The following is a 26,177-nucleotide window of genomic DNA, read 5'->3' on the forward strand; positions in this document are numbered from 1 at the left end:
ATCAACCTACCTAAACATGAGTCTGGATGCTGCTACCTTCTTTGCACTAGAAAGTACTTTTTTAATATACTTTTTCAAGAATCTCATTCTGCAGTCTTCATAGCAGTTGTTGCACTTGTCTGAAATCATTGGGACTACTTCTGTGGGAAATGGTTGCTTGCATAATTTTAGTTCTCTACATTTTGTACTTAAAACACTATTGGCAGTGCCATTGGTGCTTGATATTATTCAAAACATTTCAAAGTTGATAATGTTGCTGCTGGTGTGTTTTGCACTCACTGCCATAAAATATCGTGTTGCCACAAAATGTTGTGGGAGCTTAATTTAAATACCATGAGCTGTGTCCTCCTGACTTGAGTCTGGTGAAAATCCGGGATTGCTTAAAATTCTGATTACAACAAAGAGTAGTAAATTTCCAGTGACTTTCTTTTTTTTTTCCTTCTTTTTTTCCCCCCTAGTTTCAAAAGGTTTGGCTAAGCAAATGCTTTTTTAGGCTCATTCTGTCTTGAGTGTAGTATCTAAACATATCTCCAGCCTCCAATCTGACTGATGCAGACATCTCTAGAGATGAATCATTATCATCAACAGCTCCTTTCCCACTTTACTGGGCCACTCTTGTAACAACACTGCAGGATGTTTTGTGTCGGCAAGAAGCATGAGTAAAAGGGGTACAGCTGGAAAAGGGGGAACCTTGTTGTTAGAGGCAGTGTAATGCTGAACACTGGTTGTGTGTGGATATCAGTTTCCTGCTCCCAGGTTCTTTATTTTTGGGCAAAGTGAGATAATTCTGACAAAAAGCAATAGTTGCTGGTTTTTTTCTACCTGTTTGCAGTATCTTTACTGTCTTCCTGATCTCCATTAGCAGATAATCAGTCAATAATTTGTTTGAACAATTAATTAACATAAAGTCTGTAAAGAGCTCTGTGTACATGCAAATGCATCTTTTTGAAGTTTTTCTGTAGATTTAAGGGAACTGTTTCCTTGTGGAAAGCAGAGCTTTTATACACGTAAGGTCTACAGTCCTAAATAAGGATCAACTGAGACTTTGTATGTTTGTAAATTTTTGCAGTAGTTTGGTCTGTACATAAAGTACTTGGGACTTTGACATTAAACATTGGGACAAATAACATTTTCAATAATACATTAAATCAAACGTGTTAAAGGATTTTCCTCAACCCATCTCATCTTCCTATAGTGGTCAGTGAACGAATGGTTTCTATTCAGGAATGGAAGGCATTTATAAACAGATCTTTTTCCAACTCAAAAGGCATTGCTCAACTCCCTTTCTATTGATATAATGACACTTCCAGATAAATAAAGAAATTTGTGACTTTAGCATTGTACAAAAGCAGAAAGGCAGTGAGTTTAAAATGGGTACCATTTAGGCTCTGTACAACAGCTCCGAGGATTCTTGCGGGAGAGTAACCAATGCAGTGAAAAATAAGAAACTGTGATTGCTATTTAACACTGCAGCTTTTCACAGTAGCTCAGCACAAAGTTATTTAGCACAGGTGTTTCTGTAAGTCTGATACATTGGGAAAATTCGCAGGGTTCTCCGTCTCTTGCTCCGTGTCGGCTGCAAAGTTGGTGCAGAGATGCACGGAGGGGGTTTTCAGTAGGAAACAGAGCATAGAGGCAAACGAGCGAGTTCAAAAGAATGAAACGATCTAGATTCATTTTCTTGGTTGCTAATTTTTGTAATGCATGACAGTAGTGAGGTGAATGACCTGTCATCGAGCTAAAGCAGTGAAAAACGGCAATGAGTTATCATTCAGATTTAAGCGTGAAAATGGAATCCTGTTCACTCCCGAGATAACAGCAGCTTTCCTAAGTAGTGTAGAGCTATCAGCGCTCTTTCTTTGTTACGTGAGAATTTTGATAAATATTCACCTTTTCTAACATTTCTCGCTTGTTTATTCAGATCTGGTGTATTTCTGTGCACTGCACCACCTTGTTTGTGTTTGCGTGTCTTTGCATCTAGGTAAGAGGTGAAATGGTATAACTGAATTTCTAAAACCCTGAACTCTCAGGTTTTTTTTTGTTGTTTTGGTTTGGGGTTTTTTTTGTTTGTTTTTTAATTCTCAAGTTCTGACAATATCTTATTCATGGCTTAATTCTAAAGTCTTCTTCTAAATGAGTGACTTATAGTTAATCTTATACACTGGGAGCTTGGCTGTGATAGGGAATAAGTTCATCCATTCTCAGAAGGGAATTAATGATCTATGGGAAAGACAGGCAACTAAGTTTAGCTGAAGACTAGGTCCTATTTCTAAGTTATTACCTTTCTCTTAGTTTTTCATGCTGATGTGACAGTGTCTTGGTTAAAATAACCAGAGATAAATAAAAATCATGTTCTTTTTCTGATACTGTATTCTTCAAGTAGTTGCTTGTTTGTTTGTTTGTTTTTGCTTCTGAAAGAAATGGGCACAGCTGCCCAGGGAAATGGTGGAGTCCTCATCCCTGGAGGTGTCCAAGAACTGTGGAGATGTGGCACTGAGGGATGTGGTCAGTGGGCATGGTGGGGTTGAGTTGATGGCCAGAGTAGGTGAACTGAGTGTTATTTTCGAACATTTATGGTTCTATAATTCTACGATAAAATTACCAGTTTGGTTTTGCGTATAACAGCAAAGAACATCATTTTCCCATGAGGTGGGATTTTTGTTGGTTTTGCTGTATCTTAATAATCCATTCTCTTCACCCAGTAGGGCTAGAATGATATAGCTTCTTTAGCTGTGAGGTTTATAAGGGACAACTAATTGTGTTTCTTGTGGTTCTGCTGTTAATTTACATGCAGCTCTTACTGCCTGTCGCTAACATGTCTTTTGTTCCTTGAAATATTCACTGTGTGAATAAATATAACTTTTCTGCTATTTTTGTTCTGACTGATTTACTCATTTCAGTCTTGTGACTGAAAACAGTGCAAGTGCTTGTATTCTGGAAGTTGCATGTTGCTTAATGAAGTACCTTGCTGAATCAGGGCTGCTGTGTTCCAGAAGATGAAAGAAAAGCACATAAGAAACTGTACTGCCAGGTTTGGCTTTGAATGTTATTCTTTTAATCAAATTTTAGTCTTATTAGCATAGAGGATCACGGTTTTGCAAAACAAACAAAACCTTTTAGTCTTATTCTTGAAAGTGTTTGGAAATGTTAATGTAATTGGTTCTGTTTATAGTTCTTGCTTACACATCTCTGCTCATAGTCATGAGTGATAGAGTCAGCTCTTCCAGCAATGGTCTGATGAGCAAGTGCCCCAAATCCCTGTGAAGTGGCTTCTTCCTTTCATTTGTGAATCTCAACATTCTGAATTGTTTTAGTGGCTGGGGAGTGGCATAAGGACTAGGTCATATGCAGCACTGTAATAAATAAAATAAAATAAAAAATTTAAAAATCCCTAACTCTTTCAGAAGCTAAAATTTGAAATTCCATTTTGCTTAAGATTTTCCATTTTACCTGGCAGTTTAAAATATATCTTAATAGCTGGATGTTACTTTTTAGTTGCCACTCACTTTGATGATACTGATAGTGCATATGGTGCCTATAATAAGGTGATGAGAAGGGCAGAGCCCACAGGGATCAGGGCCTATGTGGAGATACTCTGGTCATGGAACTTCTTTGTCTCCAGTTCATGTGCTGGATAAGCATGAATCTCCTGGCACATGCACAGGGCTTGAATTAATATGCAATGATGACATCTTTGGACAAGAAGGCTGGAATGTGTTTTAAAACACTCTGTTTATTTCCCTGTCACGTGTACTGTACATTTATTAGTGACAAGAAGCTGAGCAACAGTCACGGTGTTGCAAGACTCCAGATATATGGTATTATGATTATGGAGGACTCAAAACCCTAATACTCAGCCATTTATCTGCCTGGTAATTTGGTATATTTTTAGCATCTCTTTATATTTAGATTCCTAAGTTCCTGAAAGAGCTGTCACCCCAAACCTCCATTTGGCTATACTGCATCATCCCAAAGCTTGTGATAGAGAAGCATACCAGGCTTTCAGACACATATTTAGAAAAGAGGGAGAGAGTCTGCCAAATTCCCAAAAAACTGCTTCCCAACTCCCTTCACGAATAGCAGGAAATTACTTGTTATCAGTGGGTAATTCAACAACAAACATTATTGATTATCCAACCTCAATCTTTACAGTCTAGATGGCCAAATATTTTGCAATCATTCTCTCTATTTAAAACTAAAAGCTGTGATTTTTATTTTGGAAAAAATAGAATTTTTCAATTTTTCTGCATGACACATCACATTCTGGTGTGTCCCTCCAGATTGTCCAGTGTGTTAGCCAGAAGTTTGACTGACAGATGTCAAAGTGTACATCATGATCTAATACTTGAGAAAAGGCTATGTTAGTCAGAAATTTCAGATACTTAAAAATCAGACATTTAAAAAATACTATATAGGCCTTGCAGTGTTTGGCATTTGACGTATCCTGGTGCATGCCAGTAACTCAACGACTTAGACAGTACATATCTCTTATTGCTTTTTTCTAATTCCGTGTGTATTTATTAAAAAACAGTGCATTACAAAATTGATCAGTGTAGGTTGGCATGTTCATGAACCACATAGTCAAATAATTCAGTAGTTACTGCTAGATAAATAAATTCAGCTGGTGTACAAAACTCACTGAGATCTGAACTGTAACCTCTTTTCCTAGAAGAGCCCCTTTGACACCTATTGTGAAAAGATAATTTGATATTTTGGCTATGTGATATTTTTAAATAACATTTTGATTAACCATTTTTCATTACTACTCTACTTCTTAAAGCAGCATATAATTTTAAAGGCCACTGTATTTTCATTGCTGCGAGCTCAGGTCTAGAATAAATAAAGAAGATCCAGAATTCTCTACCAGTGGAACACTTGTTTAAAACTGTCACGAGAATATGGAGATATGCAGTGTCAATTTTATGGATTACAAGAATTTCTAATTAATGAAATTAGAAGATGTTATTCTTTAAATGAAACAGGATCTCCATGCTATCTATGCTGTGTTACTTATTATATTAAGTGACATGACAGACAAAACCCAAAGCTCTAAGAAATACTCATAGTCTGGACTTGAAGTTTCCATGTTCTTCAGTACTTAGCTAAGTACTGCATGTATATTATTGCCTGTGAAAGTTTTCTAGTAAGACCATTAGTCATCAAATCTTAGCTAGATAGCTACAATGTATGGAAAATATTTGTTGTTGGATATTTTTGTGCATATTGTCCACTCATCATAATTTCTATTGAAACCCTAAATACTTTCTTTGGGGGGGAGGGGGTAATGGAAATATTTTAAGTTGCTGTTATTTTTCTTAAATGAATACAACAGCCTTTTTGGAGCTTATCTTTTCCTAATATTTATGTACAAATAAAGATGGAAAGAAGATGTTATGCACTATTGTCTCTCTGCATGGAAGGAAGGATGATAACCATTTTATTTTCCTGCCTGCAACACTCAGGAGCTTGACACAGCTGGCAGAGTGTACGTTCAGATCATGGATGAACTTTGATGTTTTACATTGTTTTTAGACAATAGCAGGCATGGTTGTGTAGCAGCAGGATATTACACTTACCGTTCAGTAGACCTGTTTTCATAGAAAAGGACCTCCTGCCTCTTTGCTCCAGGCCATAAAACCCCCTGTGACAGAGATGGTGTTTTGTATGTCTAGCAGTAGGAGGATTCTTGAGTTGTTGCACTGGTTTTTGGGAAGTGAATAAAATAAATAGCTATTTTAAAAAATGACTGCAATTTCTGCATTCTCTGTACCTGAAAAGGCTCTTAGTAAGAAATTAAAAGAATAATAATAAATGGAAAGGAAACAATAAGCAGAACAAGGAAGAATCCTATTCAGTAGTGCTTGTTTCATCTCTAAGAGATGCTTTATTCAACAGCAGGTATCAATCCCCACAAGTAACATCTGCTATCAAAGGATTTGCAGGTACACCTTTGCTCACTGCTAACTGAATTTGTGTCAGTATTATAATTCACCAGATTTCTGCTTTTCACTCAAACCAGGATTAGCATTGACTTGGGCTGGAGGGCATTCAAGCTGCTGTTCTTCTTTTAGCTATATTTCTCTGTAAACATCTAATTGTTTCAAAAAGTGATGTAAAGTGTGCAAAAACCTGAATTCAATGCAAATAAGTCTGTGCAGCTCTGAAGTTAACAGGTGTTCTCATTAGTGTAAGTAGACAAGGAACGATTCTTAAATGTTTTATAAACACTTATAATCACGGCCAAATACATTACTGTAAGTATAGAGATACTTATAACAGCATATCTTTTTTTCTTATTGTGCAATCTCAGCACTTATTAATAGGAGACGTGTCAGTAAATGAAATCCTCAAAGCCAGTACTGGCTTCTGTCTGCAAATAATATAGCTGTAAAATGCTCTGCTACCGATGAATAAATTCCTCACTAAAATAAGAGTCAACAAAATGAAATCTTCACACATAGCACATATATATTTTAAATATATATCTTTGCTTGTACTGAGACTAGAGCATTCATTCTCCCTTTGATATTTTTTTTGTTTGTTAGGAGGACTTATCATGTTGAATTTTGCTCACATATATCATAAAGTGTTATAACGTGCATATAAAATTGGACAGGAGGACCATTTATCACAAGGTCTTGTCCAGCTGGTAAAACTAAGAAAGGCAGGGACTTCTCTAAGAAACCATTGCCAATATCTCTGTATGCGGCTGTGTAATATATGGCTTCAGATTGTAAAAGCAATAACAGTAAAATATTACCCCAAGGAGAAAAGTAGCTTGCAGTAGGTATTCATACAGTGCCTTAAGTCTTTGTCTGTGGACAACATACGCAATCGTCTACGCACAGACATGAGTTGTGTCTTAATTATTCTCTCTTGCTTTTCAGCTGTAACCAATTTTGGGGTACATCTTTCTCGCTTCCCATATCTGTGGCAACTTGCACTTCTCCTCACTTTCTCTTAATGCCTGTCAGGAGTGTTCCTTCCTTTTCCATCGAACAACATGTGTTCTCTTTCACACATCAGTAAACGAAAGAAGAAATAGATCTGGACCACTGTGTGAAAAAGGGAGAATGGTCACCCATTCCTTCAAATTATTGGAAGTGAGCCCATACCCCCATCAAATCATTGATCCTTTCCTCCTGTGGGGACACACTCTCCAGTGTTATCTCTTGAAACCCAAAGAATTTTGGTCTGTTGGGACTTAATCTGCTTTCATCATGACATCCTTTCTGTTCACTGTCTTCCTTACAAACGATATAAATCAGTTCTTCTGCTTCTGAAATTTTTCACAGGCAGAGATGGAGGGTGATTTTCCTCACAATACAGAGAGAAGATCCAATTCTTTCTTCACTAATAGTAATGCAGTTCAGTAAAAACTTACATATACTATGAGTTTATTGCACAGCAGAAGAGAAGCATTAAGCTCAAATATGTTTTTCTTCTTAATGGTCCCAAAGTTCATTGTTTTACTACAGAAGTATTTGGAAAAACTCAACCCTAGAAATTTACTGGAAAATAAACATATTTGTTTGTCACTGGTGGAATACAGTTTCATTTAAAGAAAAATCCTGTTATTTTGTAGAAATTTATCCCCAGAATTCAGACTGTTGAATCCACTTCAAAGACATTGATGTAAATACCCACAACATTAGATTTCACTAAAAATAAAGTTATTCATATAAGCAGGTTGCTTTGGTATTATGAACCCACAAAGGTTTCCAGAAAATGGATGTGCAAGTCAGTGTTACCACAAGGCTACACAATTGAAGACATTTCCTGTAAACATCTGGCAGCAATTGGTCTTACAATTGCTAATATTGTGGAAGTTGTGAAAACACAGGATCTGTTTGTTGCCTCTTTGCAATACTCGGTTTTCACAGTAATTTTTACAGAGTCAGAAGAAACAGGGTAATTATAACATAAGGTTCAACATCTTTAGATATGTAGAACATTTTCTGTTGCTTAAAACAAATATTCCCAAAGAAAGTATAAAACATTTTTCTGACTTGCAAAGTTTTTGCAGTCTATCATTTAAATTACTTAAATAAAGGGAGCTTTACTACTCCCAAAAGCTGAGAATATAACACCCGCCATGCATATTAGCTTGATCTTTTTGACAGACCAGAAAAGTGTTTGTGTGTGCCAATTAAAACAAAAATGGTTCCCCAGTGGCTTGTTCCTCACACAACTTCTGAAGACTGCTATCATTGTATGCTGGGGTAACCCTGGATAAGGCGGCTATCCAAAGTAAACAAACTTTTCAAAACTTTCATGACAGATGGGGGTTACAAATGCATTTTAATAAGAGAGTTGCCAAAGCAACTTTTTTTTTGCAATCAGCATATATTTACTTAACATCTAGCAACATTGGGAACACAAGGCAGATAGTTTCTCACAAAATGTTTTAACAAATATCATTTTTTTTGGAAACATTGGTTGAAGACCTCTTCTTCCAAGCTGATATGTCTCCCTCACTTCAGTGTTAACTTTTTCTCGACATGCAAAGGACTGCTGGCTTGGTAAAGCCAGACTGTAATACGAGACAGACAATCTGCTTGATAATGAAATTTCTTTGGTAGTCGTAAACATCTTAGAGTCCTTTAAGTAATTTAACTATGAGCATAACCATGGCTACCTCTCTTGAAAAGCCTGAATCGTATAATGGATATATGAAGCAGCATGGATATAATGCAATCGCATACTGATCCTTTTGTTTTCTTCTATTTGCATTTCTTGAATATTAGAGTCTCAGCTCACTATAGTACAGCAGAGAGAGATATTTTATTTATCCTCTGCTGCTCACTCATTCAGCATAAACATGGCCAAGAGACTGGATTATCTGTAAGAAAGAATTTGAGATCAACTTTCAGAAATGCTGTTTGACTTTTGACATGTTTTTAAAAACTTATATATCTCTATCCCTGTTTAATTCAAATCCAGATAATTAAACCACTAAGGAGCATAGTGTCTCCCAACTTTAATTAATTCTACTTCTGCTGTGGGTGTGGACACAAGTTTCTATCTTTTATGTATTTATTCTCATGCTATATTATATTCTAATGATATGCCTTATTTTTTCAATAACATTTTGAAAAAGAGAGAAAAATCCTAGTTTGTTTCTTTTTTTCCTTTTTTTCCCCCTTTTTCTTTTGTTGTTTTTCCCTGCCTTAGTGGTTGCCATGCAGATGGAGAGTGGCACGTCCCGCGTTATGTGGATAGGATGGCTAGATCCCATCCTGCAAAAATATCTCAAAAAAGTAGAGGCAAAGCCTAGATTCCTCTTCTTTAAGGGAATCAAGATGGTTAACATGATCAGAAAAAAGCTTGTAAGACGCAAGGTGAGATGAAGGAAGCGGTGGGAAGGGGGAACAGTGTTAGCTTTTGAGCTAGAAATGCTCCAGCGACTCACATTTCCTTTCTTCCTACATATATCAAGAGCAGCGATCCCAATGCACAGTGCAACAAGAGGAACACATTTTACTGAGTTTCTGCATGCTGAGGTATCTGTCAATCTAAGTTTAAATCACTTAGTTCACCACAGGCTGTGGGAGTCCCAGGTGACATCAAAATTTAGGTTTTCTGCACTGGATTTTGCACTGGATTTAGCTTCAGTGTAGGGTTTCCACGGTCTAGAAGCATCCAATAATCCAACACTGGACTAATGGGATTGTTTATACAAGGAGCTACTACCACAATAGTCCAGGATTTTTTTAGGATGTCCTGCATTCAGAAGGAAGTAAACTATGTTATGTTTCGGTATTTGGCTGAAATAAGAAATGGGAGATGGGTTCTTGGTGGCTGCATATGAGCCATATGTGAAACACACACTTTCCAAGCTGCTTGCTCCATGCTCATTCACTGCAGGAGAGAGACTCTGAAGTATTTTTGCTGTATTTCTTCTTCCCCAAAGAGTTCTCCACTTCCTGCATTGAAGTTTGTGCTCGGCATTCTCTGAAAATAGTTCATCACTGCAAATAATAGTTGTAGTCACCAGAGATGCATAAGCACACTTTGAAGTGAGTGAATCAATAATACGGTTTTGTATTTTTGTTTTGCTGTGTGATTTTTTTTCTCCCTTTTCCATATCTCCATAGAGTGCCTATCAGTATGACTGCTAAAATTGCCTCCATCCCTATTCTGCAGCTAAAAGAAATGTATACTGGTAAAGAACCAAAGGGATATGCCATGAAGGATATATTTTTTTCAAAACAGTGCAATAGTCCCTGGTCCAACATTTGTAGGAAGGCTGTGGCCAAAAACTTCTGGGCTTATTCCTTGGCGTTTTTGTGTCTTTGATCTCCTGTGTTCTTTTGGCGTGGGTATATCATGAAAGACGGGAATCTCTGAGAAGTTTTAAAAGGTGAACTGAGTTAGCTGTAAAAGTTTGGAAGTCCTAGAGAAACACAACCACGCATGGCACATTGCATGTGCCAGAGGATGACCTAGCATCAAAAAAGCATAGGATTTGTGGGATTTTTAGGAAATACTGATCCCAGACAAGATACGGGGTATTTATGTAATTTAATGGTAATGGCATTATTAAAACATAGTGTTGGTGCTGTATGGGTATCTTTTCGTTTAATAACATAGGATCTTGTTGAATACAAGTTTAGCAGAGCGTTATACTGACATACCCTTTTCCCTTTGCAACTGTGTATAATGACAAGAGAAATCTATAATGAACTAACAACAGGATATTATGAAAAGGTGTTTCACACCTGCCCTCTACTTTCCACACTTTGTTGGCAGCCCAGCAGCACACCAAATTTAACATGCATTTACCTGCAGTGAGACAGTGCGTTCAAATCATCAGTACTGAGCAGTAGGACTGCAGTTGCAAAACTGTTCTTGATGAAGAACTCAGCCTGAGAAGGGATTTTTCCAAGGTACTATAGCAAGAAAGGACTTTGGGAGCCTTGGCTCCATTATAAGCAACTTGAAGGACACACTGTTGGAAAACAAGAGGGCTGATGCAGGTTGTCATTCTTGTGGGTATTTATTGCTGACAATAGCCTCACAGTTCTGCTTGGTAAGGCCTTGCTAATTCCAGACTGGAGCCTTTGCAAAAATGATGGAGAAGGATTTCAAGATATATTTAAAAAAAATCAAAGCACCTCAAAACACAATGGAGGCTGGCAACTAGAACGTTTTTTCTTTTTTTTTTTCTCTTCTTTTTTTTTAAGGTTTCTCTTTCATTTTCTCTCCAGTCCCTGTTTACGTCAGCAGTGCCTAGTACAAGGACGGTGTGTTAGCATGCCTTAATATGGAGCAATTTATGCTTGTTGTTAGTTATACATCGTTTAGGGCTGTGATCATAAATTGTTCAATCACAAGGTTTACTCAAAGCTAGTATTCTTTACTGATGTCTTTTCCCAAGGGTGTTGAAAATTCGATTGTTCAAAGTGCAAATATGGTTTAGCAATCCCTTCCAAGAACCATTTATCAGAAATCCTAAGGAGGTAATATATAAAAGTAGGATAGGAAACCTGCACGTTAAATGGGATTTACCAGCCAAAGCCTTTGGAACTGCTTTCCTGTGAATGACTGGAATGGAGCAGAACAAAGTCAATTACTGACTGTAATTAAGGAGTGGATGCATTTAAACTGTAGAGAGCAGTAGCAGTCTTCTTGAAACTGTCTAGTTGCTCTGAAGATTAGTCTGAGGAAAGAAAGAAAAGAACTTGAACTGTATCTTACGGAAAGTATATTTTAAATGAATTCTCTTCCCTCAATACTATGATCTGTTTTTACAGATTTGCTCCTAAAACATCGATAATATATGATTATCAGAATAACACATTCAGACAAAGAAACTTTATACATGTAGTTTACTTTGGTCTTGTTAGCAATGGAGTGTCTCTTTTGCATATCATGCAGTACAAATGTTTATGCAGTGCTGAATACTTGTATTTTCATGCATCCTGAATTTACTGAACGGGAGTCTGAACTACGTCGTGTCCCTTTTAAGCCATCAAAATACAGTAAATCTAATTATATATGTTGCTCTTACTTTGAAACTGTTATTCCATTTTATAATTTTAATAATGATTTGTTTATGCTGGGAGAGAGGCATCGGATTGAATTGTTGCCTGTGTTTAGTCTAATCCATATCTGCATGTATACATTAAAGGTGATAAAATGTAATGCATTTTGATCCCAAAACTTGCAGCGTGAACTGGACGCAAACCTGGAGGCCATCTCTTTTAACTGCTTACCTTAAGTTGAATTTGGGCTTTTTTTGTTTGTTTGTTTGTTTGTTGGGATAAAGAGAATGGATAGCACATGAGCAGCAGTTAGCACCGCGGCGGAGGACTAATGACGGGATTCCAATGTCCCCAGCTACTAGCTCTCCCTGCGCGCCGTGAACAATAGAGAGGCTGGAGGTCTGCTCCTGAAGGGCTGGTGTGGGGCTGGCTGGGGCTGGGAACATCTGCAGGCAGGCGGGCAGGCTCCCAACCCGCGCTGGGAGCCCATTCCCACATTCTCTTCAGCACTCTCACAGGATGTCTCCACTGGAGCTGCGCTGATGGGATTTTCCTTAATGCTGATGACTTTGGAAACCTTCCTTACAGGCATTTCCTCAATAACAGGAGGGTTATAGAACAATTAATAAAATAAGCTGGTTTTTTTTTTTTTTTTGTTGTTTTTTTTTTTTTTTTTTAATTTTCCCCTGGTAGTATTTCAGTTTTAAGAAAGATGTGGGGACCATCTGAGCTGGTTTGTTTCTTTATTCTTTAGGAAAGACTCTTGACATGAGCGGATGCAGCGAAACAGTAGCACTTCAGGTCACCAGATTTAATAGGCTGCGCCAGGTCTTAGCAGCTCTGTTCTGCTTTTCCTCACACTCTGCTCGGAGGGAAACCTCTGTGTTCAGCCATTCCCTGAGAAAAAGCCAAACAGGTTTTGGATCTGAGAAATACCACACCCCGATGAGCAGCTGTTGTAAGGACTAAGAGTGCGTCCCAAACCACTGTAACTTGAGTGTGCAGTTTGGATGCTACCTAGTTTTGCACAGGCATCTCTTCACAGCAGTAATACTAATAATAATAATGAAGCTTTGGTTGGTGGGCTCTGAGCTGTTTTGGAGCAGGCACAGGGTGAGATCCTTCCTGCATCATGCTAACCACGGTGGAAGATGCTAACTGATCTGCAAATAGGGAGAGCTACTTTACCCTGCATCCATGTGTGCTATGCTGCAGCTCCCTGACTCAGTTTTGCTATCTGTATAACGGTTCTTTTAACTTGTTTTGTAAAATAATCTAGAGATCTGTTTTTTTTTTTGCAAAAACTCATTTCAATATATGTATGTATGTGTGACAGCGATTAATCATTATTTTCATGGTGGTTTTCAGAAGTTCAGACCAGCAGAATGTGCATGCATATTTGCACCAAATATTGTTAGGCAGTGAAACAGTGTTATCAGGGGAGTGAATATTCTTTTGATAAATATCCCCAGAGTGGGGGGTCAAAAATGTAAATACACTTCTATTTAGACAAACTGAGGATTTTTCCTCTGGTAAGTGGGCTCCTAATTACTTTGCCACAGCCATCTTTGATAGCAGTTTTCTTTATGTGAACAAAAAGTGACTATTAAATTGACCAAAATGCTTGGAAATGGACTCTGGGATCACAGGTATACAGGAAATGTGTAAAATCGAGGATAGACAAATCAGATATAAAAATAAAACCAGAATTGAAATGCAAAGTGAAAATAACAGGAATTAATTCTCACTTTGAATTCATTTCTTTTCAGGATGCTTTGATTTACATCTGAGCTGTCTGTCGTGTTGAGTTCCCTGGCTTTTCTTAACTTTTTGTCACATTATCATTATTTTTGCACTATTTGTGTATGGTGGTTGCAATGCTGAGACAATATCTCGTTTGTTGTGACATATACTAAACAGCTTTCAGACAGAGGTTCAAAACTCCTTGGTAACTCTGGGAGATAATTATTGATACAAAGGGAAGCATTTGGGTATGTAGCAGAGATAATGGCAGAAAATGATCTGTCCTGTGCACTTCACTTACCTGTCACCATCCATGCTCTTCCCCAGATCACGACAGTGTCAGGAAATGAGTTCCTCCTCCAGTCGGATATCGACTTTCTCATATTGGATTGGTTCCATGCTATCAAAAATGCAATTGACAGATTGGTATGTATTTGTTTTGGCTGTTACCTTTATTAATTAAGATGTAGCAATTTCAACTTCATTTGCTTAGGCATCTCTGCAGGTTTCAGGCAGCTAGCAACTAGCTAGACATTCCTTTATCTGAAGGGTACAAAAATATGCAAATCTTCTGAAAAATGCCAGATAAACAAGGTTGTTGAACTAAAATGTCATTTGAATCTTGCCTGGAAATGCAACGCTACATTTATTTCTCTGAAATAACAAGGACGATGGTTTGCTGAGGGTTGTAAAAGCACACAAGCACTTAATAACTAATGAATTTTTGCATTTTCTGTTTATGGAGCCTACAGTATATAATCTTCAATAGAACTATTACTACATTTGATCCTTTTATGAATTTTTGTATTACTTATTCACAAGAATAACACTAGCAAATAATATTCCTTTGTAACTGATTGCTGTTATTCTCCTAGGAAAGCTGGGTTTTTTTCTACGAGAAGTAAGCAGGGCTGCGTTTTATTAAAACACTTTTTAATTACCAAACCAGATTCAGCTGTAGCTTTTTCTTTCTCTTTTTGCCACTCTCAGTACAAATTCCAAATGATGGCCTTCTCTGCCTGCTCCAAGAACATACTTTTGTGGGGTGGGGGGAGCATTGACTTCCCTTGTTCACTGCAGAATGTGACGAGAGAAAATTACCCCAATTTATTGCATTTTTCAAAGGGTTTTTTTTTTTTTTTTTTTTTTTTTTTCTGAAATGGAATTGGCAGAGAGGGCACAGTCAGTCTCTTGGAAAGGGTTAACCTGAGCAGGGCTACTGTTCCCTTAAAGAGCTGCAAACATTCTATTACCCTGAGGCTATAATCAGCCAAGAAAAGTTTGATCTGATGATGTATGTCTTCATAGTGCGCATTTCATTGGCTATGCAAGGATATTGATATCCCACTGAAGATTTTGGGGTGGAGTTTACCGTAGAGACTTTCTTTTTTTGTGTGTGTGCTACTCAGCTAAGCATCTAATAGACTCAACTATTGTTTCAGTGCTGCTCTGCAAAGAGGTAAAATAATGGCTTTGGCAGCTCAGATCACACGGTGAGCCACAGCAACATATAGCAAAGTGATGGTACAGGAGGGCAGGGCTTGTCCCATTGCTGCATGCCCAGGACAGGATGCCACCCAAAGCACTCACTGGAGGTTTCATGGAATCGTAGAATGACCTGGGTTGAAAAGGACCACAATAATCATCTAGTTTCAAGCCCCCTGCTATGTGCAGGGTAACCAACCATTGCACCAGTTTCACCCATTACATTTGTTCTAGTTTTAAAACCTTCCCAGCCATCAAGGCAGCAGATCTCACCTGACCATGCAAAATGGGGGGAGATGTGCAATTAGCCAAAAAAAAATTGTCTTCCTCCTTTTTTTCCTGATTGTGACAAACACTGGGACCACTACTTGTCCCTAACAATTAGAGTAGCAGAAAAAGAGCCCTGCTCTTCCCTAAGCTTGTACCAGCAGAGTTTAACCCAAATCTGTACAGATGTTTGTAACAATTGTGTTTGAAAGAACATTTACTGTGAATATCTAAAATAAAAGAAAGGCTACTTTAACAACCTTCCTCTCCACAATAATTTGGAAATAGCCTACAATGTGGAAATCATTTTGGTCTCTAAGGCCTAAGGAAGCAGGCCTTTTGTTTTCCTTACTTAAATGGGAATTTATCTCAGAAATTAAGATCAGTCTGTTGGGGCATAAAAGCTTTGCTATATGAAAAATTTTGCATTACACTTCCCTTAAATAATATACTCACTACATCACTTGCTGTGTCTATTAGCTCCTTATTCTGTGCTGGCATTCTGCAATCTCCTGCTGCATTCATACAAATAATAATTTTATTAGAAGCACGCATAGATATAAATATACATTTTCTTTCCCCAGCCAAAAGAACGGAGTTGTACATCGAGAAATTTGGAGTTCAAACTCAGCAGATCCTCCAGCACTGAATTACTGAATAGATTAGACACTGAATCCAAAGAATCAAAGCCTGAACACAGAAAATCTTTAAGTAAGACATTTTTCTTTCTGTTTTTTTTTTCTTTTTCTTTTTTTCCTTCTGTTTCCCCTTTGTAAAATAAATACACCATTAAAGGGTAAGATAATTTTTATTACATGCAGAATGTAAGGAAGATCACTGAGAATTGTAAAGCTGAATGTGTTCTGGGCTGATATACATAACTTGCATTTAAGTAAGGACAGTTACTAGCTCCACATTTTTAAAGGGTGACATTCCCTCCTAAACGAAATAAATTTGTTTAGAAGACATTTATTCAAGCCATTTATTTTTAAAAATAAGCAACATGAGTCCTATGCTAATGGTCTATTGCAGTTGCTTTGTTTCCATTTTAGTAAAATACCTCAAATTGCTAGAGTAATTTTGTCTGTTATATATTTTATACACTGCATTGCTGAAAGACCTGGCATTTCCTCTCTAGCCGTCATTCAGGGATGGTTCTGTAATTGTATGGAAAGTAAATTTCAGGGATCAAGGTGGATTTTTATTGATAAGATTACAAAAGAAAGTGATCTAAAGCCGGTAAGGGGTGGGCTTCAGCCCACTGAGACTTTCCTCTTCCAGTTCGTGTTGAGACGTTTGTGGTACTGGGGGCAGCAGGAGCTGGGGGTGACCCCAAATCTCCCACTGAGCTTTTTAAAATGTCACCCCCTCTCCCAAATCTTTGTTTTCCTTCTTTGTTTGGCAGGAGCCGCATGGTGCTGCTAATGTAAGCACCGTGACAGCTTTAGCCCCGCGTGCTGCTCCGAGATACCTATAGGTGCTGACGGTCTGTGCGGGAATTTGCCTGCACGCATTTCAGTGCAGGATCAAAGCCTGAGATGTTAGGAAAAGAGTTACAATAAAAGGACCCGGCATCGCTATTTTTAATGATAATTATCCACATATTCATAAATATATGCACACATGCATGCGCTCCCACAAACACAAATACTGAGATTCATTAAATAGTCTCTTTTTGCAGACCAAAGCTTTTTGTTGTTGTTTTCTTACCATCTCAGAGATTTTTTATAGATATATTTTTTAATATATTTTTAAAGATTTTTCTTTCAGTTATAAAATATAAAGTAGTCTGGGTGTATTTGTAAAAAAAAATGTCCCAGTGCCTTTGTGCTGTGTGTATAACATTGCATTTCTCAGAAGGAGAAAAAATGAGACAGAGAGCACGGTAAGTTTGGAGGGCCTGATTCTGCTCTCATTGCAGCTAATAGCAAAGCACCCATAAATTGTCTCAGCACTCAGAAAAATTTCACTTATTTATTTTGATTTCTCACGTATCTTTGACTGATAATTTGTCAAACAAAACAGAAAAAGTGAACGCGAGCAGTGTCATGGACTTATTCTACATTTCTTTTCAAACCTTAGAGAATTGTGAGTAACCTTCGTTTTGTTCAAGGCTATTTAAACTATTAAAAATCGTGAAAATATCTGCTGTGAATCAAAGCTGGGATCTAAACACTGCAGCTTGAATTGCTTCTAAAATATGTATTCAGAACTTTTTTGGCCCCTTGAGATCTAGTAATTATGTGGAATTAGAAAAATCATATTATTCACTTACTTATTAGTAGTCTAAGCACAAACTGTATTGTCAGTTTTCTGCCTTTGGCTTTCTGTGCCCTTAATGTTCACACAAGTATCGTAGCCAGAATTATCAGCAGCTAGAGCCAAAATTGCTTTAAAAAGGCATGAGAACTGGTAATGACACATTGTTAGCAGTTAACAGGTGGTCGTTTCATTGTCCAGTTTGACTGCAGAGCACAGAGAAGATATGTGCAATATCTGCAAGTGTGTTTATAAAGTTCTTGCAAAGTTTAACGATTCTGTAGTTTTATAGTACTCTCTTATTATTGTCTGCTGCCAATGTCGAATCCAAACAAAGGAAATTTTTTAAAGATGGCTTAAAACACCTCCAGTTTTACATGGAAAACAAGCAACTGATGCCTACTAGAAGGCTACTTTGACCCCCAGTGATCTTTTATGAAATATTCAGATGCTTCATTCATTTGTATTTTCCTTCTTCGCATTTTAAGGGTTGCCAAAAAATAATAATAATAATAATAATCCAGTTTTTGAGTAAGTACTGTTGTGGCATTGATCTTTTTAGCAGCACAAATATATAAAGGACAGGTATATTCCTCTCAAAGTGATCAAATGAATTTTCTCTTTAATTTAAAACTGTGGAGGCTGTTCCTAGAGACCAAGTAGACAGAATTTGGGCTTTCTGTATAATCCTAATTGCTTCTGCTCACACTACAAGGACAAATGGTAATTTTCAGTTACGCTTTTTGACTTGTAGACACAAATTTCATTGAAAATTAGGCTTAAACTGCCAGACTCAATTTCCAAAGTTCACACAATGTCTGTCCTCTTGATCATACAGCTTTTCAGTGGCTTCTCATCCAGTGTGGATTGAACTTGTATTTTAATTGAAGCTTTCTTGAGCTGAAAAATAACCGAGTATGGCCTTGGGGACTGTTACCAAAATATGTAAATCTATGATCCCACTCTTAAATACATGTAAAGAGACTGCTATTTATTTGATGCTACCAACTATTTCACTCGTTTAATTTATGCAGAGAATGTTTGGTCAGGAAAGCATGTTTTTCACCTAGCAATCTCTGCTATTAGAAAATATGTGCATTTGGTTCAAGAAATGTGCTTTCTCTACTTCTCCTTTCCATGTGAACAAGTCTTTTTCTGGTCAGCTTTTAAAATTAGTGGTAGATCTCATAATTTCCAAGTAATTTTGTGTCATTCAGACTCTAGGTTTTTCTTAGGCAGCCAAAACCCCTCTTAATTAATGCCAATTGTAGTATGGTCTCCTGATGAGTAGCCTGCCATGTTAATTTTGTACCACACATGACAGAGCACAGGATTAGGTACATAGGGAATGTGTCTATGCATCACAAGGATCCCAGAAACTGTGTAGGTATACGAAAACCAATAGACCTTACTGCATGTATGGATTATAGGAGCTGCCACAGTAGTCAAATTGTAGGTGGTAAAACAATGCTATTGTACTTAGTGCTGTTTTTCTCTCCGTGGTCACTGTCTGGTTCACATTTTGGCCATTTTCAGTGAATTTTGCCACTCAGGAGTGACCTCTTGTGGAAGAGCCTGGGCTTGAGTCACTATCGATTGTCAGAGGGGATCAATCCCCTTCCACTCCCCCTTTTCTAGATGGAAACAAACAGCTTTGCAGGAGGAAGAGTGCCCTTTGGCTACTGTATCAATCTGAGGGCGGCTCTTGTCAAAATGCACAATCACAAACTTGATAATGCAATACATTCCCAAAGCACTGTATTTCCAACCTGTTCTCCATCATTTCCTTATGGCGTCACATTTACTCAGTTCATCACATTCTTATTAATATTTTAGGTTTCCTTGAAAGTGATGGAATTCTATTTTTACTACAAAAGCAACAAGAATAAATACTAATTGTTGTCAGTTATTTCCTTATGTAGTGGGAACAGTAATCTGTTCCTCAGCTTTGGGTTGCCAAAGCAAAATAATTAAATATTTTAGACATTTAAAAAATCTGTGATATTAGATAAATGCAATTTGATCTCCTTGTTTGCCACATAAAAGCTGGAACTGCCTGAATTGATAAGATTGAATTGCATTATTTTTATTGTTTCTACTCGCATATTTTTCTTATCTTCAAGAACACTTTACTGAAAATCTGGTGGTTAGTCATGCAACCACGAGACAGATCCTGTAAAACTCTTCTTCATATTTGAATTCTAGCTTGGAGAGGCACAATTGTAGCATCAAGATTTTATTTGTATATGTATATATATGCTATTTAATGTATTTGTGAAAAGGGAAGTCTTGATGAGCTGCACAGTGCCAGCATTATTCATGATGTCTTTGGAGTCTCAATAGGAGTAGTCGGGGATCATGGCATCATTGTGCCAGACACAATGCGACAGTGAAGTAAGAAAATTCCTGCCTTGGCAAGCTCTCAGCCTGGGTAAGGACAAGTTGCAACAGGTGGAAAAAGCGGACAAAAGCAGGGGGTGGAAGGAAAAGTTGACTGCAGAGCCGACATGTCATGCATATTAAACAGCAGGCTTGGGATTCTTTTCCCTTCTTCGTTAGGATTGGGGTGTTAGCCATTCTGGCCACTGGCCAACTCAAATAATGATATTTTGCTTACCTGTATTCCTCTTGAACTTTCAACTGGGAGCCATGGGCCTTTTGAGTGCCAAAGGGCAAGGCTGCTGCAGTGCTCGTATGCCTCCCCATAGAACAATTGCAAAAGAATATGCCTCCCTGCATCTTTTTCATAATAAAAGAAAATATAGTAATATTCTGGATCATGATTTTGTTTTGCACTCAGAGGTATTTGCTGGAAAATAATTTGGTCTCTGAAATCTGCTTTGATTTCTTAAAAGATTAAAGGCAGGCACCCAGTACCTGTTATTTAGCCGAGGGCTACGTGTGCTCTAAAATTACCTAAAGTTACTTTACTCATTTAGTCTCTTTTCATTTGCTTCAGAAAGCTGAATTTTGAAACTTGCAGCATACCGTGTAAATATTCTTAAATAATAGCTAACATATCCTGAATCATCTCTGAATGCAGTTTATTAAATAACTAAGACTACAATATGAGCGGAAAAGTGTATCAGCAGCAAAACCCACAATAAAGCAAACAACACAAAAAACAGAAAACATTTTTTTTTTTTTTTTTTTTAGTGGACTTGAGAAAAGAAACAGAGAAGTTCTTCAAAGCTTTAACCCTTTATGTCTCTTCCCTTTCCCAGCCCATTTTATGTAGATACAAAGTTCAAAGACAAATAGATGCCATTTAGGGCGTCTTATTAATTTACGGTGGCAACATTAGGTATGGTCACATTTATTATGTTTAATAAAACCAACAAATATAAAGTAGCAATGCATTTTAGGTCTGCATTATCGACAGCAACTAAAATAGAAAGCAACACTCAAACTGTATGCAAATATGCAGTTTCTACTGTGTTGTTATTTTTGTCACTCTTCAGCCTGTATTTAGCATTTATTTTTATTGCATCAACAGAACTGCAGTCATCTCCAGGTACTGAATCACAGAATCACAGAAAAAAAAAAAAAAGCAACACACTGTTTTAGGAGGTGTGGGGATGTTTATAAGGACTAGAAGGGCTAAACTTATTTTTTCACTTATTTTTACTCTCAGGCTTTCCTGCAGCATTTACTATAGGCATAACGTTTTCTTAAAGCTTAAGAAATACTGATTCAGCAACAAAAATACAGTAATATTTGTATTTTGGAAACAAAGCATGCCAAATTCAGAAACAAGTTGTGTTACTATTGCTGAAAATAGGAGATTATGTCACAGTCTAAATTACAATTGACTGTGACTAGTTTTCATAGAAATATGAACTTTTCCCAAATTTGAATACTCATTTTCCATCAATTACTATTTCATGTTTCTTTATTTCTTTGTTTTATTTCTACTCCACTTTCCAAAATCCTTCCAGAGATTACTATTTGGGTTGAAAAAGCATATTTTTAAATTGGGCATAACCAAATTCCATCTAAACGTTTGGCAGGGAAATCGGTACGTGTTCACTTAATTCATTGTTATTGAACCAAGTCCAGATTTTTAGTCAGGAAAAAGTTAGATATTAATCATATCTGAGCAGGATCATTAAATTTTCCTTTACCTACTAGAACAGCAGGGTCATTATAGAACCATGAGAAGTTAGCTCACTTATTAATCTTTACAATTACATAAAAGTGATCATTTTTATAGTACTTAAGAGTAGCTCTTACCCATTATGTGAAGAGTATGTGGGAATATTACAACAGAATATAATATATTATTATAGATGTAACCTGTGACTCATTGGTCTGCTCACTGACACACAACTCTGTAAAAGTTATCTCTCTGAGCTTGGGTAATTGTTAATTGTTTCATATTCCTTGTGCACACTTATGGGGCCTGCTAGTAAATAGAGAGCTAGACGCTGAGTTATTAATTACCTCATTATTACTTAATTACCACTATTGCATACTTCATTTTTTATGGAGAATTATATCATAAAAGAAGGTATTTTATACTGTCCAGCACAGTTAAGTATGAATGACAGTGATAGCTAATGGAAGATTGAGTTAGTTGAAGAGAATCTGTCAGAAATGCTCACTGTAGATTACTATCCGGTTTCTTCTGCCTTTTCCAGCAAACACTTCTCATCTTTGACTTTGAAACCCAACAGTTTAAACCAGGTTCTTGTTTCAGTGGACTAATCCCCTTTCATAAATCATGTTCAAGTGCTGAAATAATTTGCACATCATTTAAAGAGTATTTGCTTTGAAACATTCACCTCAAGCCCTTTTGTATATCCTTTCTCTCTAAAGATTTGTAGTATTTGTTTTGTTCTCTGAGGTATAAAAGACCTGGGTAAACGTTATTCCTGTTGTTTCAAGATTAGTGAAATAAAATGCATATTTATTCAACTGGGACTGAAAGGAGCTTTAGTAAAGACAATCATGCATATGACCCGTGGGAATGTTATAATACAAAATGTCTGTCTTAAAATCTCTTTAGGTTTGTTCAAAACACTGCTGAAAGACTTAAGTTTAAACAAAGAAAAAAAAAGAGTTGCAAATCCATATTTCTTCTTTGTTCCAAAGAAGAGAGAGACACCTTATATTTTTCTTAACAAAACAGACCCTTCTGAGTGCACGCAAGATAAATTTGATGTAGGGGCAAATAGATTCTTTGTAGTAATGATTACTTGTGATCTTTTGTAGTGAGCTACATGTTCTGACTCAGTATTTAAGACAGCTACATTTTGGAAATCACAAAGAAATAGCAATCATGAAGAAATCATGATCAGCACATCAGTGTTGCAGGTACTGGATGTTGAGCAGTTTGGTCCTTCTATGTTCTGCAACCTAGGTCAATTCTTTTGATGTGCAAGGACCAGCTGAGCTTTGGGAAGGGAGAGACGGTACAACTTTGTGTCACTCTTGCTAACCTAATTCTGATACTTCTTGGTGTAAGTGTTGCAATGACTACCCTGATTGCAAGTTTGAAGCCAGAAAAATGACTCTCAGGCTACATTGTATTCTGAGGTTTCACTGCTATTTATAACTAGTCCAGATGCAATCCTCCTGGTACTCTGGCAGGAATATGACAGAAGTAAGGAGGTTTTTAGGTTATAAAAGTCTAATTTAAGCTCAATTAGAGACATCATAAATCAGGCTCTAGATAGGATAACTTACTGCCCAGACTCACCTTTTTCCCAATGGAGAAATCATTTCGGCGTTTGTACCTTGCAGGTTGGAGGATGTATTTCATTTAAATTATGATCTCTTACCCCAAATATTTAAAGACGAGTTTAATGGATGGAAGCACTTTACTCTTTCCTAGATTAGGTGTATTAATGTTTTAAAAATGAATGTGCTTGGTAGGATCTCCTATTTGTTCCACCAGCTGCCTGCTGATGTGCCAGATAAACAATTTGAGGACAAACTTTCTAACACACATGTAGTTGGAGAACTTTAAAACTTGTACTGGCATGAAACATTTTCTACACCTGCTCTCTTTAAAAGGTGGGTTCCTTTATAGCCTGTACTACTTTTTAACCAAAGGCTCTTCTGTACAATAAAAAAAAGCCTATTTCCTACATCAGTAGGTGGGATACATAGTCTTATGTAAGGTATAAGAGAGCTTCCTAATTTAAGACATGTTCCTTTGTGAGTGCACAAGGGCAGTTTGTGAGAAGTTGTAGACATGTGCACGCTTGCAGCGGCGTATGCTAATCCCATAACACATAGCTGCTGCAATTGTTCCTCTGAAAGGCTATGAGTGGAATGCTACTGAGGGGTTAAATGCTGTATTGTTTCTCAATTAAGTAAAAGGTTCCAACTAGCTGGCTTTAAATATTGATGCTGAAGAGAACACTGTGACAGATGAGCACCTCCCCTCCCCACTAAGGATATTTGGCTCCATTTAATTAATTCCATTGGCCATTGTCTTAAGTGTGCCCAGGATTCACCCAGGAGGAAATCAGTTGCGTTACTATTATTGAAAAGTGTAACATGGCATTATCTGCCTCAGACAGACTTTTAGTAGCATTGAATCAATTCCCTAGTTCTTGAAAACAACTACTTCATTCAATTCCTTTCATAATTAATGAAATTCAGTAGTAATGCTCTTGCCCCTCTGCTCATGCTGGAAGAATTTTCCAAAACTTCAGTGTTTTCATGCTGGAAATATTCTTTTAAAATTTAGCTTTAATGGACTTGTGGTAGGAATGCATTCTCTTATCACAATTTATCTGGCTTTTTATTTTCAGCATTTCTTTTCCGTCTCAATTTTACCATTTCAAATAGTTTTACAGACAGACATCATATTCCTTCAACTGCTTGTTTTGCTAAGATGAAGCCAGCTGAGTTTTGTGGTTGTCTTTCCTATGAAAGACTGATGCTCTTTTTCTTGATGTCCAGATTCCTTTTCTGAATTTGTCCCAGTTTCAATTCATACTTCTTCCATATGGGTGTTGAAGGCAAGGATATCCAACAGCCATGTGAAATGGAATTCACTCTTTCATTTTTATTTTTATTTTTTAATAGAAAAATATAAATCAGAACAAGTTAAAATTAGCTTGGTGGTTATATATAATAAAATATTAAATTTGGAGTGGAGGAACTGTTTGACTTGTAGGGTTTGTCTTGGGAAAAGCTAGGTGGAAGGGCCCCAAAGTTGATCAAAAATTAAACAGATCTCAGGGTCACTCTTTGGCAGTCTTCTATCTGGACTGTGGATATGTTCATTTAAATAAAAATCTGCCTCATTGTGATGTGACCCAGGAACTAATGAAGCCTTCAAAAATAAGGTATTTTTTGGATAATTTCTGCTGTGAAGATATATATTCATTTATCCTTCTTGACTGTTTAAAATTACTGATATATGATAGAGCACGATAATGCTCTTTCCTTCCTTTAGTCACATGAACGTATTTTAGCTCACGTGTGTGAATGAAAACCACAAAAGAACGCTGCAAATTAATGGAGAAATAATGAAAATACCATAGTAATTTAATTGTTTCAAAGTGCTATGTGAAGACCATTGGTTATGATGGATTGAGTGTAATACTGAGCTAAGGCAAAAATACAAAGCGTATGATGCTTCATTTATTTTTGGAACTTTACTCTCAGTGTAAGATAGACATTATTCATTTCTGAACGGAGAATTTATGGTTTGCTCAAAAAAATATTCTGTTCACTTGAATTTGGGTTCCACAGATGAAACAAGTAAATTTGTCAGTTAGTTGAATTAAATTGCCAAAGAGGCTTGGGAGAGAGATGAAGAAAAAAGGGTGAAGGACAGGATTAAGCAAAGAAGAGTCAAGGTGGTGACATGAAGAAACGGAAAGAAAAATGAAAGGACGCTGAAGTACCATTGGCTTCCTGTAACATTTGTCTAAATTTTACTTTCCTCTGGGGTACTGTAGTAGATATGGCAAGTGCATGAGAAATAGTACCACAGGTCTCATCTCAGCTGATAGGTTTCTTAAAAATTCATTTAAAGACTGGTGAATTGAGTATGGAGAGAGTCCCTGAGAGTGGTGCTTTCCATTATCAGTAGCTAGCAAGTGAAAAAGTTCTTTAAAAGCACATATTAGTCCAGAGACTAAGTTTGTAGAATTTACCTTTTGGAAATAGTTATTTATTATTTACTTAGAGTTCATCTTTGCTGCTCAAATTACAGGTCGTTACAGCAATAAAGCTTTCTTATTTTGTGACAGAATATTCATTATGGCTTTAAAGTACTCAGTTAGATAATGGTCCCCAGGATCTGGACAACAAGACTTCAAAAGGCAGAGTCCTCTGATCTCTGGTTTCCTTATTCATTCTAAGCTTGGAAGGTTTCATCTATCAAACACAGATTAAGTTTTATTGGTTGATAGTCTAATTGCATTTGAATTATCTTTTCCTTTAATATTATTTTCTTTTCTCTGTATTGGA

The 26,177-nt window shown here is 37.0% G+C and overlaps 1 protein-coding gene across 5 annotated transcripts in view; it reads left to right on the plus strand.

The window, feature by feature from the left end:
• ARHGAP15 (Rho GTPase activating protein 15) overlaps positions 1-26,177 on the plus strand; it is a 318,826-nt gene that overhangs the window by 146,942 nt on the left and 145,707 nt on the right. For all 5 annotated transcript variants that reach the window (XM_042827045.1, XM_042827047.1, XM_042827046.1 and 2 more), the window contains 2 exons: positions 14,058-14,156; positions 16,067-16,193. In XM_042827045.1, the coding sequence (XP_042682979.1) occupies positions 14,058-14,156; positions 16,067-16,193 (226 nt within the window). The remainder of the gene's footprint in view (positions 1-14,057; positions 14,157-16,066; positions 16,194-26,177) is intronic.

The sequence above is a fragment of the Centrocercus urophasianus genome, unplaced genomic scaffold (assembly GCF_019232065.1).
Source record: "Centrocercus urophasianus isolate 14NV4802_14NV808 unplaced genomic scaffold, USGS_Curo_1.0 seq_28, whole genome shotgun sequence".
NCBI lineage: Eukaryota > Metazoa > Chordata > Aves > Galliformes > Phasianidae > Centrocercus > Centrocercus urophasianus.